Source organism: Staurois parvus, unplaced genomic scaffold, assembly GCF_062004578.1.
Source record: "Staurois parvus isolate SC_StPar_1 unplaced genomic scaffold, SC_StPar_1.0 ptg000894l, whole genome shotgun sequence".
Classification (NCBI taxonomy): Eukaryota; Metazoa; Chordata; class Amphibia; order Anura; family Ranidae; genus Staurois; species Staurois parvus.
Window position 1 is genome coordinate 1,052,294 of NW_028318690.1, and position 16,057 is coordinate 1,068,350.

General features: G+C 40.3%; 1 protein-coding gene across 1 annotated transcript in view; it reads right to left on the bottom strand.

Moving 5' to 3' along the window:
• ALOX5 (arachidonate 5-lipoxygenase) overlaps nucleotides 1–16,057 on the bottom strand; it is an 82,567-nt gene that overhangs the window by 40,789 nt on the left and 25,721 nt on the right. The window contains exons 3-7 of the mRNA XM_089656190.1: nucleotides 15,120–15,201; nucleotides 12,694–12,816; nucleotides 5,001–5,107; nucleotides 2,756–2,928; nucleotides 2,508–2,654 (exon numbers count right to left, since the gene is read on the bottom strand). Coding sequence (XP_089512316.1) covers nucleotides 2,508–2,654; nucleotides 2,756–2,928; nucleotides 5,001–5,107; nucleotides 12,694–12,816; nucleotides 15,120–15,201 — 632 coding nt within the window. The remainder of the gene's footprint in view (nucleotides 1–2,507; nucleotides 2,655–2,755; nucleotides 2,929–5,000; nucleotides 5,108–12,693; nucleotides 12,817–15,119; nucleotides 15,202–16,057) is intronic.

Here is a 16,057-nt window from a genome sequence, read left to right on the forward strand (position 1 = left end):
AGGCAGCAGGCAGGAACAAGGTCCATAAAAAGTCCTGGGTCACTACAGGCAGCAGGCAAAAATATGGTCACCACAGCCAAAGTATTGGTTAAGGCAGCAGACAGGGACATGATCCATAAAATGTCCTGCGTCATTGCAGGCAGCATACAGAGATCTGGTCAGCACAGCCAAAGTATTTGTCCAGGCAGCAAGCATGAATAAGACCCATAAAAGCTCCTGGGTCAGCACAGGCAGTGGGAAGGGATATGGTCAGCACAGCCAAAGTATTGGTCCAGGCAGCAGGCAGGAACATTAGGCTTAGGGCCTTGGTCAGGTAGGACCATGGCACAGGGGTAGAGGCTTCCTCCCACCCATTCTCTTTGAAGCTTCTGGACAAACAGACCCTGTTTTGGGAATTACAAAACCCAGAGAAAACCAAAAACTCAGAACTCTAATCTGAAGCCCCTCACATATGTGAGACCCCTGTGTTATTTTGAATCCCACTACTACAGTAGCAGGACAAAAGATCAATCCAAGTGGCAGGCAAAAAACATGGTTGATTAACTGGCTGAGGTCAGTCCAGGAAGAAGGCATAAACGTTGTTAATAATCCAGCTGGCAGGCAGAAGCATAGTCGATAAACAGGCCAGAGTCAGTTCAGGTGGAAGGCAGAAACGTGGTGAATAAACAATGCAGATGGCAGGAAGAGGCATAGCCAATAAACAGGCCAGGGTCAGTTAAGGTAGAAGTCAGTGGCATGGTTGGTTGAGGCAGCAGGCAAATGATCAGCAGAGGTATTGAAAACAGGGAAATGGCAGGCTGTTAGAAATATGGGCTAATATTTTAGTGACGTGTGAAAACGTCGGAAGAAGTCTCCAATGCACAGGCCTGGTTGGGACACTGGGGAGAATGAAAACTGATATCTCTTCTAACTCCCTCACTGCTGCACACCATACATCTTTTTTTGGCATCTTTGGCATGCTTCTGTTGATGGAATGCTTTCAGGGAAATGGTGCTCATGAAGTCTGCTCACAGAATCGGAATAAATGCTTCCTGGGGGTGATCCTTGCTGGTAGATAAGGGACGTGATGATTTCTTCTATAAATTTGAGGAAGGCGGTGGGTCTTTCTGTAGATTTGGTGTAGATGAGATAGGCATTATAAATAGCCAAATTAATAAGATAAATTGCAACTTTTTTATACCAGAAACAGGATCTTCTTGTTGCTAAATAGGGCTGTAAAATCTAATCATTGAAATCCACTTCTCCCCATGTAGAGATTATAATCTTGGATGCACGCAGGCTTTTGAATGGGACCATGTTTTCCAGGAATTTCTACTGAGGTTTCATTGTGGATGGCAGACACAATGTAAACGTCTCTCTTATCCTTCCACTTCAGCCAGCACTTCATCATTTCTTAGACTTGCTAATTCCTCCCTTTGTAGTCTGGTGTTCACTAGAGCTTGTGGGAAGCCCTTCCTACTTTTCCGGGAGATACCACAGGCCAAGGTTTTATCATGGTCCAGGTGTCAGAAAAGGGGCAGACTGGTATAGAAATTGTCTAGGTAGGTGTGATAGCCTTTTTGGAAAAGTGGAAAAGCCAGGTTCCAGACAATTTTTCCACTTGTGCCAATGTAGGTTGGACACTCAGGGGGCTGGAGCTGGGAATCTTTACCTTCTTACAAGTAGAACACATACAAATATCCAGTGGCTCTTTCACACAGCTTGTAGAGCTTTACTCCATATCTGGCCCTTTTGCTTGGAATATATTGCTCAATTCCCAGCCAGCCAGTTAAATGGACAAGAGATTCATCAACACATATGTTTTGTTCAGAGACATAAAGTTCAGCAAATCTTTAGGGAAAAAAATTAAGAAGTGGGTGAATTTTGTATAATTTTGAATAATTTGTCATTGGGATGGAGTTGGGATGATCTCCGGGAGGGCACTGAAATGAAGGAATCACTCTTTCTTTGCATTAAAACAGACCTAAAGAGGCTCTTCACCCTAGAAAAAACAGTCAGCAGCTACAAATACTATAGCTGCTGTCTTTTAATAAAAGGGCACTTACCTGTCCAGGGATACAGCTCAGTCCTCACGAGTCAATTCTTTACCAGTCTTTGAGTCCCTGGCAGTGGCATGTTTACTAAGAAAATCCGTCTGTGACTCCATGCCCCTTCAATAGCCGGCTCTCACTGTGCATGCCCACGTCAAACTGCACTCTGTTAATGGTCCCGCAGCCTTCTGGGACCTGTGACGTATACCAAAAGGCTGCGGGGGGGGAGTGAACTTCTGCTCTGCCATATGAACAGTGGCAAAGTGAGATTGGAGCAGCAATTACTTTTCAATCCATCCAAACAAAACAGTTCATATTGTTTTTTTATATATATTGGAGTATATGTATTGCCAGTCATGGCACACTATACTTAGTCAACCACATACTGAAACTTTCAGTTTTATGTACTGTAGGTATTTAACAAGAACAATATAATTGTCTGAAAACATGTAAAACTCTTAAAATATATAGAAATACCTGAATAGCAATCGGCATAATCTTGTTCTCAAGATTTTTGTACAACAAACAGATGGGTGCAGCAATATATTGAATGGTGCAGGGATCTGTTTTGTTAGCAGAGATGCCATCGAGAAGTTCGTAATCAACTATGAAGATATTTCCAAGCTGAAACACGTGGAAAAGAATAGGGGTTAAATATGTTGAATTCACACCGCCATACGGTTACAAATAAATGTATATATCTTTAATATTTACCATATACATACCTCAATTTCCTGTTCAAGTGTTAGTTTCCGCTCAAGACTTTCTTCTACCATTTCATGTGTTACAGGAAAATTTTCTGGTATTTTGGTGCATTTTTGTATCATAACTGGATTGCAGCCATTAAGAAACTGGTATCCAAACATGAAGTCTTCCCGCCAATGCTGCATGACATATTCTGTAAAACAATAGAAACAGAATGTACATATATATATATATATATATATATATATATATATATATATATACACAGTGCATTCATAAAGTATTCATAAAGTATTCAGCAGGGCCAGACTGACAACTCATGGGGCCCCCGGGCAATAGGGGATTATGGGGCCCGTGTGTCCTTGCTCAAACTCAAAAAAGCCTATGAAAAAGGTACCAGGGGCATCTCATGGGGCCCCCTACTGTCTCCGGGGCCTCGGGCAGTACTCGAGTTTCCAAATGGTCAGTCCGCCCCTGGTATTCAGACATCCTTCACTTTTTTTCAATTTTGTTATGTTGCAACCTGAAACTACAGTTGTTTAAATTCATTTTTTTTCTCATTAATCCAAACTCAGTACCCCATAATGACAAAGTGAAAACAGTGAAATCTTTAATTTTTCTCACATATAAATAAGTTAGTAAACAGAATATTGCTGAATAAATGAAAGTGTAACTAAACACAACTTTTTTGACTAGTTAAATTTTGGTCAAAGTGAAGTAGAATTTGAACAGCTGTCAGTTTTTATTGCTGTCTGTGCCCCCATTAGGTAGATTCACCCTCTCTATTTCTCTTGTTTCCATCATCATTAAAAGTGAAAGCAAAAGAAAATATTACATTTTGGGCTGACATCAGAACACTAACAGTGGGAAAATCTTCCATTGGAGACACTAGTTCTGGTGATAACCAGGGATTCCCTCACATTGACACTGTATTGGTGTCACTGGGGATGTCATTGACACCATGTAAGTTCCCCCTAGTGTCAAAATGCCTGCCGCAGTCCCGCTATAAGTCGCTGATCACCGCCATTACTAGTAAAAATAAAAAAAATAAAAATTCCAGTATATATACCGCCATTTGTAAACGCTATAACTTTCAAGTAAACCAATGCAAATTGTGCAATTGTCAGTTAAAGTAACGCAGCGCTGTAAGACAAAAAATGGCCTGGTCAGGAAGGGGGGTAAATCCTAAGGAGGGCAAGTGGTTAAAGGCTGCATTGTGGTATTTTTACTGATTGTATGTCCTATCTTATCTATGCTAATATCCCCAAAGAGGGGAATGTCCTCCCAGGAGTATAAACTATGTGTCTGGGTTTTAATAAACAGTTATTCCTATTGGTTTTATCTCAACATCTTGTTTGCTTATGATGCTTGGGGTAAAGGGCTGGTATTAGCTATCGGTCTGCTCGAAGGGTTCGGAGGGCGGGAGGCACTGTTTGGCAGAGGCACCTAGGTGGTCCCTCACACCTCTCATGTCCTGTTTTGGCTATGAGACAGGAGGTAATGGGACATCTCCCCAATGGGACACAGATGGCAAAAAAACTGACTGGGGTTATAACCCTCCCTTACTCTATCCAAAATAAAAACAAAGTCCTTTAGTTACGCTTTAAGTACATAATACAGATACTGAGCTGTACTAATTGACCCTTTGTAGTATCTGTCTTCATTTAAATCTATATGTTTTCCAATATTGCCAGTTACTGACGCCATAAGCTACTGTGCATGTCCTGCATATCATATATCATCATTGTGTTGAGTAGGAAGCCATCTAGTGGGTGTTCACTGCAACTGCACTTGTTTTTATTATTCCCTTTCAACAAGAACAGGAGGCGTTTCATGTTCGTTAAGAATAAAGATTTCCCATAAACCATTGCACCAGGGAAGGTCTTCTCCATTCTCCCTTTGATACACATATGCCTGTAAGTTCTTTCATTGTATGTCCATACATAGCTAGATAGCATTTCAATGTATTCAATGTGATTGTAGGTAACTGTTTGCAAGAAATGTATTCATTGTATGCATTTGCGAGAAACATGTGTACAAACATATTGTAATTCCAGTGTATGTGATTGTATTGCAGTTTTACAGAACTATGCACAGAAGTAAATTCAGTTTTGGAATGAAACACAAGGCTGCTGCTTTCAGTTTTGTTAGCTAGCTGTCAATTAACCGTTAGTAGGCCAGCATAATCCATATGCTGTAGAAAACCAAATTCCAAACACAACACAGCAGAGCCTTGAAAAACATTGACAATGTCCTGGAATGTACCTGATATTGTATTGCTAATTCTGACAAAGATCTTTTCAAAATCTGCAAAGTCACTCCATGAAGACTGGAACATGTGCATGAAGCTGTTCACAAACAGGTTTTCCATCCTAAGAAATGGATACATACATATTACAGTAAACAAAACTATCAAAATGAAGTACTTATTTGTATATACAAAGTTACTGAAGAATTATATTGTGATTGACTTTGAAACTGCTATTATGATACAGCAAAAAGAATCGCAGATATGTCTACTTGGCATTCAGTACTTTACTAAGAAGTGACAATACCAGTTGTTAATGTAGTAGGTAGTTACACTTAGTTACATGAACATATTTGGAAATTTGCTGCAAAATAACAAAACCTTTGTCTCCTAGTAACATATGTACCCCAGATTACTTAAAGTGGAACTTCACTGTCTCAATCATCATGGACTATTTTTGAATCTTATGCTGCAGGCATTAGTAAATGGCTAGGAAATTCTATCATATTTATATATTTTCAACTTTTTTTTATATTCCTTTAGTTACTTCCTGGATTTCATGCCTAGGCAAATGATGTCATACATCCCAGGAGTCTTCAGGAGGGGAAGGAGGGTTCTCAGCTCAGCCAATGCCTTAGCTAAGGGCAAATGGATTCCAGGAAGTAAATGCTACATGAATCATCTGCCCTTACTCAAGATGGCCACAGCCAGAAATGCCAGGGGCGTTTTTAAAAATTATTTCTCAGCAAAATAAAGCATGGAGACATGGATGGATGGGGGAATTTGCTCTGAACATTAGCAATTAACTAAATATACATTTTGGTTTGTGGTGCTCAGATGGAGTGCAGTTCCATTTTAAGCACTTACATCAGATTGTGAGCTGTTAGACAGTGTTTGACATTACTGGGTTTTACATTTCCTGTAACCAGATTTTATAACACACGATGCTTCTAATGCTAAAAAATAGAGCAAGTGATGATTAAAGCAAAACACGGGTATATTGAAATTGTTATTTACAGTAATGAAAGGGGTAGTAAAAAAACCCTACTGTGTACTTTTGCATGGGAACTAATCAAATTTCAACTTCTCTTGGTGCAGGGTTGTCATCCCAATAAATGATGGTTTGGCTCCCTACTAGAGTACATTCTCAGTAGAATCCCAGTATAATCAACCCACTAAATGAAAATTTAGCTTTAGATTTCTTTCTTGCTATAATCCCAGTATTGTCTTGATTTGACTCACATAATTGGGTACAGTCCTGCAATAATCCCAGTGCAGTTAGCCCGCTAAAGGCTGATTTGACTCATATACTTGGGTAAAACACATTTGATTTTAAAGACAATGTGCACCCCTTATAGTAACTAGTCACAACTGGATTCACTCTTATTTAGATCTCATTCTATAGTACATTCTGCTATAATGCCAGTATTGTCTTGATTTAGATCACATACTGTAATTGAGTACATCCCAACTACAGTATTTTCTGGCGTATAAGACTACTTTTTATACTTAAAAATACACCCCAAAAATTGGGGGTCGTCTTATACGCGGGGTATAAAATGTGAACCTTGAGTTTGTTTGGGTCAAGCTGGCTGGATGTGTGGTAATACTGTACATACAGTATACCGCGCTGAGCCAAGCTGGCTCAAAACAAATGTCCCTATGACAGATTAATCTGTCAGCCTGCTGGATGTGCGGTATATACAGTATACTGCGCTGAGCTAAGCGGTTTCAAAACGTACCGGTACGTCCCTTCTGTAATCAGCCCGCTGGATGCGTGTATGTACGGTAGCTGCGGCTACTTACAGTATACACTGGCCCAATCACGGCGAGTGATGTATTCTACTAATGAATACAAAGCCTGCTCGGATTGGCTGAGTCAGAGAGGTGGGCTGATGATGTCACAACCTCAGCTAATCTGAACAGGCTTTGTATTCATTAGTAGAATACATCGCTCGCCGTGATTGGCCCAGTGTATACTGTATGTAGCCTCAGCTACCGTACATACACACATCCAGCGGTCTGATTACAGTAGGGATGTACCAGTATGTTTTGAAACAGCTTGGCTCAGTATACTGTACATACCACACATCCAGCGGGCTGACAGATTAATCTGTCATAGGGACATTTGTTTTGAGACAGCTTGGCTCAGCGCGGTATACTGTATGTACATTACTGCACATTCAGCGGGCTGTATATATACCGTATACTGTATGTAGCCGAAGCTACCGTATTACCGCACATCCAGCGGTAACCATCTGATTTGGAATTTGATCCATATGATGACTGTCTTACAAATGTATCACAAGATGTCATTCATGAACTTATGATGTCAGAGGATGAACATGAGGATTTTGAAGGATTTTAAGTACCGGTATGTCATAACCATTTCAATTAAAAAATCTGATGTTTTTAAATGGTGTTGCCTCGGAAGGGGGGTAGTCTTATACACCCAGTCGCCTTATACGCCGGAAAATACGGTATTTTCCAATGTAGTTAACCCACTTAGAGATGATATCAGCCCATGAAAGGAAGATATAGATTACATACTAGGGTACATCCCTGTTATAATGCCATGTAGTCAACCCACATAAGGATGATATTGATTTTACATTTGGACATTTGGATTATAATCCCATTTAGTCAGCCCTCTTAAGGTTTATATAGATTACATACTAGGTACATGACTGCTGAGAAGCCTAGGTGCATTTTGACCACTAACGTAACGAAAAAACCTTGCCCCCCAAAAAGACACAGAGGATGATTAAGTTGGAACTAGGGCAAGGCCACAGCTTTATTGAACTTTCCGAAATGTAACAACATTCAAAGAAACCATATAACAATGCCAGTCATGGTTATACTGTGGGCATCCATAACAAAAACACAGATAGTCTAAGAGGCCTGTCTTCACCATCAGTGCCAGACAGGCATTAAACTGACCTCAGAATTGAACTTGAGGGCATAGCCCATAAAGCAATATTAACCGCTGCCAAGGTAAAACTGCCAATAAAGCTGTGATGAAACTCACAACAGGTGGAAGGGTGGGCAACTCTTGTGACGTCTGAATCTCATCAGAGTAGTGGGACATGCTCCTGTGTAGCCTTTTTCTATAGTTCAGGCTCCACCCAGTCACCTCATGTCTTGGGGGCCAATCCTATCGGAGCCACTTAACATCCCTGTTTTAGGTTTACTCCCACGTAGCTGCCAAGCTTCCAGCAGTGAAGGCTCCTTTACCTAGGAGGAGGAAGTGGGTTCAAGGGGCCTTCATTCCTGCTATAATCTCATGTAATCAGCCCACTAAAGGATGAAGTGGCTCCCACTAGGGTAAAATACATTTTAAAGACATCATGCACGTCTAGTAGTAGTCAGTCACATTCAACTTATTCTGTAATGTTTAAGAAGTTTCATAGTTTATCCAAGCCACTTCTTTGCTGGCTTGGACAAGTATGTACATGTGTGTAAATAATTTATTGGTGGTTGCCTAGTTACCTATTTCCTGCTTCTTATATACAAGGGGCAAATACAACTTCACAGGCTCTGGATTGAATTTAAGCCATAGGACCCGATTTTCGATGCATTACTTGTCACTTTCTATTGAATTAATAATATTTTAATTCCCTTCAGAAATCTGAAAATGAATCTAAATACAGCAAATACTGGTTGATTTACTAAAACTGGAGAGTGCAAAATCTGGTGCAACTGTGCATGGCAGCAAATCAGCTTCTAAGTTCAGCTTGTTCAAGTAAAGTGTAACTAAACCCACAACAGTAAAACCTGTAAATGCAGTAAAGCATGCTTGTTATACTCACCGTGGAACCTAAGGGGTTTATCCTCTGCATTGTGTAAAAAGACGGGTTGATCCTTTCTTCTCTGTTCCTCCCCTTTTTCAAGTGACCACCTCTTATCTCCTGATAAGACAGGCTGAACTGTAGGCATTTGCACATGCTCAGTTTGTGTGTCTTGCTAGAAAGGTTTTTTTTTTTTGCTTGGGAGAGTGCATGTGATTTGCACAGGGCCAATCAGCACTGTCCAGGCAGAGGTCAGGGGTTCTACATCCTTCTACAGCAGAAAAAAAAACTCTTCCTACAAGCTTTAGCTAGTACTGGGCTGGACATAGAAGTCACAAGACTGTTCAAACTTCTGATGAGAAAAGGTATTTAGCAGTTTATTTTACTAAAATAACTGCATTTCCATGTTCTGTGTACTGTGAGAGACCAGATATAGTGAATGCAGAGTCCTGGGTTTAGTAACACTTTACGCTTTGACAAAATAACTGGCAGTTGATTTGTTTCCATGCACAGCTGCACCAGATTTTGCACTCTCCAGTTTTAATAAATCAACGCCATAGCATATTAATCTTAATATATTTAAGGCCTTTATGTTTGAGGTGATAATATTTGCACATCTGTTTTCCTTTGGAAACAGTCTAAGAATGTTTTTCTGTTAAACTTTTAGTGTCACTTTAAGCAGAATCTCACGAACACCAGTAAAGAATCAGCAAAAATGTCTGCTCCATTAGTCTATACAAAACTAAATACAAGTTTTGTCTGGAGTTGGGCTTTGTTCCTATTTTTCCTTAGAAAAATAAATTAGCAGGAAATGGTGACAATGAGGTTGTTCCACAAGTTGCAAAACCAGCTCAATAATTATAATTATCTCTGATTATCGAAAGTACTTATTACTGAGGGCTGTAGAAGCTGATGCTCGAATCTGTTGCATAACTTGCTGTTATCATGGCCAGGCTTACTGCAAGAGTGAATCTTGCAATACGTTTAGAGTGTATGTAAAACCAAATCGCAAATTCTCACACAAGCCTTAATGTGATAAAGTAGAACTATAGGCAAAACATATTTTTTCATTTTGGATAGAGTAAGGGTGGGCTATAACCCCTGTCAGATTATTTTTTGTCATCTGTGTCCCATCGGGAAGCCAAACAGGAAGTCAGAGGAAATTCCTGCAAATTAAGAGAATTTTTTGGGCACCCTAAGGTCACCAGAACTAGTGTCCTCATTGGAAAATTTCCCCTCTATTACGTTTCTGAGGCCAACTCAAAATTTGGGGTTTTCTTTTACTTTCACTTTCAATGATAATTGTAAACAAGACAAATAGAGAGAGTGAATCTCCCTAATGGGGTGACAGACAGCAATAAAAACCTAATGGCTGTTCCAATCCATCTCCACCCAGTCCTAAACTTAAAAAAACATTTTTGCCTTTAGTTATACATTATTGTTATTTCAAAAGTATTTTTCAATCTTTTCAAATATGCCACTTTTATTAACGTAATAAATGATGATCCTGCCATGAAGGTTTTTCGTTTGGCTCTTCTTGTTATTGGGTGACACTAGTCTGTCCCTGTTTTTAATTGCTTTCCTGCATTGTCATCCTGATGCATGGAGTTCCAATGGAGACTAAAAGGGGCTTCTTCAACACACATTACACACGTGTGGCCCATGTTGTCACCATCCATAAACCTGAACTAAGAAATGCTATGTAGTTGTTGCTGGAGATCAGTGAACAGGGGAAGGACAGGTCCCCAAAGTCCATCCCTCTGCCAGTCGTATGGTCCATAAAGTTAAGTTGGCCAAACAGTCAGAAAGTGACTGCTTAGGTTTCTTATCAAAAGTACTATATCTTCTGCAAGGATTGTGCCATAGAAATGCTCTGCATTACATTTTTATTTGCAAAAGAAAGATTTTCACAATACCCCCGCAGAAGCTGCTTGGTAGATTGGGTTCTCTATTATTCTGCCCTGACTCTGAAAACAACTCCAGCCTCTCCAACACACCAAGATAAGCAAATGGATATTGCACTGCTACCAGGAGCACAAATATAGATACCCTGCACACAACTAAGGTTCAGTATTAAAAAGGAAACCTCGGGCTGGTTAGGGGCAAACAAACCCAGTATATTGTCATGGGTTGCAGCAGGGGCGGACTGACAACTCATGGGGCAATATGGGATCATGGGGCCCCTGTGTCCTTGCCCAAACGCAAAAAAGCCTATGAAAAAGGTACCAGGGGCATCTCATGGGGCCCCCTACTGACCCTGGGCCCTCGGGCAGTGCTCGCGTTTCCAAATGGTCCAATGGTTGCAGTAAGTACCAATATGCACATAAATGAGTATGTAAAGGATTATGGCAATCACAGTTCACTAGACATTATGTTCACCAGGCTAAAGCAGCATAGAATAAAGTTTTATGCAGTTAAATCAGAGTAAAACTTTCAATCCACAAAAGGAGCAATAAGTAATGGTCTTAGAAAACAGTAACAGCAATGATCATCAATACTGCAACAACTCCTCTGCATTGCAGTAGGCTATATCCACTTTAGAGTTCACTCTGTATATGAATGCCAGCAATGAAATGTAAGACTCAATAAAGAGGTACCTCTTAATATGAACTATAGGCAAAGTTCTTGTGAAGCAGCTATCTGAGTGAGCAATCTTTAGCCCTAGTTCTTCAGCTAGTGTTGGAGCCTAGTCTTTCATGGAGGTACAAATGAGTAGAGTCCCAGGAAAGTCTGCAAGCAGTAAATAATGCTACTAGTGCTCAGTCTCTGCAACAGGTTGATGGCAGCAAAGTCCTCTTATCAGTCCCAGAAATACAGCAACAAGGGTCTCACTGTTCAGAAGGGGTCTTCACTTCTGGATCTTCATGGAGAGACTTAAAGCGGCGTTCCACCCTTTTTTTAATGTCCCTCTGTTAACACTGTTCCTGTGGTTTCCAGCACGATTAGGATAATGATATATTTTTTTAAATATTGTAAATACCTTTAAATCATGTGCAAGATTGCACTTCTGGTCCCGACCACCTAGGCGATGATGTATGAAGGCAATTCTCAAAGTCTCCTGGGATGTCAAGTCCTGTATCCCAGGAGTCCTTTGGGTTCCTAGTTGCTGACTATCGCGTTAATTCAAAACTGAAAATTGCGCCAAGCAGTGTCATTACGAGATTGAGTGGTGCATGCTGGGATAGCCAGCAGCACCAAGTCCAGGAAATATAGACTTGTGGGCTTCAGATGCATCATGGCGCCTGCCTGCTTCTGAGATCAAGGTAACCTGTTACTTATTTAAAACTAATTAGAAGGCTATACCAAATAACTTTATCCATTTATTAATATTAAAGAATAAACAATACTGGGTCAGCTTTTAAAATAGATTTGTTATGGGGACTGGAACTCCGCTTCAAGCACATGGCTGCAGGTTTATGGCAGGTTAATGTGCACACAAGAGCAGTGATGTGCACACCTCAGTCTCCCTGCAGCAAAGAGAAAGTTCCTTGGTATTCAGCCTGAGAAAACAAAACTCTCTTCCCTTATACCTGGCTTGCATTTGGAATTGTAGTCCAATGGTCTACATTCTGCCTTAGTAAAGTTTCTTTACTGAACGTCATCTTCCATGATTTATTGACACCAACCATCAAGTTTCTTGAGCTCTTTTTGCTTGTCAGCCCTCCAGGGTGGTTTGAGGTGAGGTCATTTTAACCCATTCAGCTGAAGCTCATTGGGAGCACAGAGAGCAATGCAGCACAGTGTCCTAAATTGCTGACTCTCTGTAATCAAGCACCTGGTTACACAAGCAATACAATAATATACACAACCAGTTTATAAATGTGTAAACAGTAAATAAAATATAAAATGAAACCAAAAGCCATTATTATTTCCTTTTAGCTTTTTAAGCCACACTCCTTTACTGTTAATATTTTCTACTTACGCTTTGGTATAGTTCAAGATGAAATCAACACCCTTTTCACTGTCAAACTGAATATCATGGGGCAAGTCACTATGACAGTGAGCATCAATACTCAGTGGAAAACCAGGATGCCATTCCTTCCACCTGTATAAAAATAGGCATTGGCATAAGCTATGGTATATAAACTAACATAATGTATCATTTTTGTTGTTGCTTTACTCTCACTGCAAATAATTGTATGCTTTGTTACAGTGACTGTTAACGTGTATGTAAAGGCAAAACAATCCATTTTAGATTTGTCATGAGTGCAAGAGATAAGAGGAAATTGTCCAATTGGGGCAAATGCTTCAATGATAGCTTTCTTATATGGGAATTTTTGTCACTTTAGGAAGGTTTCTTCCACTTTCTGTATTGTCCCCATGTCTCTCCAAATTGATAAGAGTTTTAACCCTTCCCTACTCTATTCAACACAAAAAGAGGGGATGACTTGTCTCACAGGCTTTAACCTTTTGGTTTTGCACAAATATTATTACTGTAAAAATCAAAACTTACATAAAAACAACATATTAAGGGTTTGATTTAAAAGCAACAATATGACCTTACCACAGCCATACAGCTGCTTAAAAAAGGCACACAACTGTGCTTTATAAATGTGCTTCGGTGATGTGCTAATATTCTCCAATCACAGAGTTCACTCTGTTGTATTAAATAGAAAGAACTCCATACACCATAGCTCTACACCATAGTTTGTTGTGCTGTCCTTTATTGTTGGCCCCTGATTGTCCTTATGCTCCTAGCTTAAAAGATGATTTTGACAAAGAAGCCTGTGGCAATCTGAGGATAAATGTGATTGTACACCATGTTACTATTTTACCAGCAAGACTTATAGAACTTGTCACTCCAAAGGGGTTTGTCATCTTTACAATACCTAATATTAAATGGATCTTGCATCAGATATTTGGATCCTGAGTCGAAGATGGCACAGTTATGTAAATCCTGGTGCCTTTAGATGTCTTGGCTGGGTTTATATATATCTGACACAGCCCCCTGATGCAGCCCCTCACCTTGTGGTTTGCTATTAAGGCATAATGTTGTGAGATCACTGGGAGAAGAGACTAAACCTGGCCATACACTGTCAAATTTGGCCAGTCTGGCAGGGACCAGCTAAATTTCAATCAGTGTGTGGGATTCTCTGCTTGATAGATATGGTTTCCCAAAGGTTTTGAGAGTCCCCAAGAGACACTGAAAGCTTGGACCACAGAGTGACATAGGACATTCTCGTAACTAGAAAAGACACATAATTCCCAAGGACACTGAAATGAACAGGTGTAACACTGGATTCAGAATACTCCAAGGGCTTGGGGTTAACAGGACTCATTCAGCAGCGGTGAGAATCCTGAGAAGGGCCAAGGTGCAGGGTCTAAGGAGCATCATGGTATTCACCAGAGCACCCTGCAAGGAACTTTGCTGCTGATAGCCCAGGTTGCTGCCCTCTGATTCACTTGAAGAGGCAGCTACTGAGCAGGAAGCACAAGAAGACAGGACTGAGAGTCTCCTGGAGCAGGAAAGTGCTGGAATCATGGAAACAAAGGAGTGCTGGAAACTCAGGAATACAAGTGAAAGTCTCTAGGAGCAATGGGCTGTTGGAATCATGAAGAAATAGGAAAGAATCCCTAGAAGTACAGGGGTGCTGGGCATAGAAATACACAGGGAGCAAGCAGGGGAAAAGGGTCACATAATATTCAAGAAGTCACAGAGGTGCAGATGGTGCCCAGAGGATGCTTGAAGCCAGGACCACTGGAGAGCTTGGAATACACAGGGGTCACACAGGGTATTTGGAAACAAGAGTGCTTGAGAGTAGTCACAGAGGTACACAGGGACTGCAAGGGGCACTGGAGATAACCAGAGACACTAAAGCACTAGGTTGTACAGGGGTACAGGAGACAATCTCAGAAGACACTATGGAGCTCGGTAGCTAGATTGTTGATGTGGTGCTCAAATGCCAAACAACACATGCTTTTGCCCTTTTAGGAACAGCCAGGCTCTGATTGGTGTGGTGCTAATGGTCAAGAGCTGGAACAGAGACTCAGCACTGGAGTGGGGAGCAGGTGAGTGTGGTATTTTATCCAATCGTATCTTTGAGAAAGGTTGGTAGTGCTCATAAACATGGTGATTACCATTTGATATGGCCAACAATTATGACTTTTGCTCCCTTGTTCAACTTTTTTATTGTAACAGCCAAAGTTTGTACCTGAGCTTTAACAAGACAAACTTTATTCATGTGCAATTGTTCTCTGATGTCTCAATCTACAACTGAACAACTAACTACTAGAATATCACATCCTAGCTGTGCATATTGGTATACCTTCATGACTGGTGTGAACTGACATTCCCTTTTAGTTGTTTCAGCCCCACCTTTCTATTTTAGCAAAATGTTTAACAAATACCTGTATTGTTTTTGCCTGTCTTCCAGTTCTTTCCTCCTGTGTTGTTTGTGGGTCTGTGTTATATCCTGTGTGACCAGTTTTGCTGTTGTGGAAAAAAATGGTATCAATTTTAGTTTTAGTAGCCTGAAAAGGACTGTAGGGGGAATATAGTCTTTTTTCTATATGCACAAAATATAATGCAAATAATGTTGTTAGAGTTTGTAATTGTACAAAGAGAACACTACATATGCAGGTTGTGCTCTTTGTGTCACTGGAAGTCCACTAGACAGGGTATGTCCGATTAAACACAATAGACCAGTGGTCTCCAAACTATAGCCCTCCAGGTATTGAGGAACTGCAAGTCCCATGAGGCCTTGCAAGACTCTGGCAGCCACAGGCAAGACTCCCAGAGGCAGAGGCATGACTTGTAGTACTTCAGTAGCTGGAGGGCCATAGTTTGGAGACCCCTGGGGACTATCTATAGCCTCTAATAATGTGAAATGCATATTACAAACTTCCAGTGAAGCAAACTGTCATGTGTTTATCACTTAAAAATGCATTATATCACTAAGAATCACTGGACACTAAGAATATAGTGAATGCTGAATATACACAAATGGACCCATTGACATCTCAATAATCTTCAGGGTGCAATGATCTAATGGACAATTTTTAGATAGCAAAGAAAACCCAAACAATCAAGTTATGTGTTATGTGTGTATGTGAATATTCATATGCTATCTATATAGTGTATGCAGCTGAAATGTAATTGTTACTTTGTGATACTGAAAACAGCTACATGAGTTGGGTACTTTTTAATGTAACAAGGATTATACTTACCATGTTTCTAGTTCATTATATACTATGTATGAAATATGGCTATGCGGAATGATTTTTTTTATTGATTAGTTTTTTTTTATGTGGTTAGATCAATCATTCTAAAATAATTAGCTGTATTC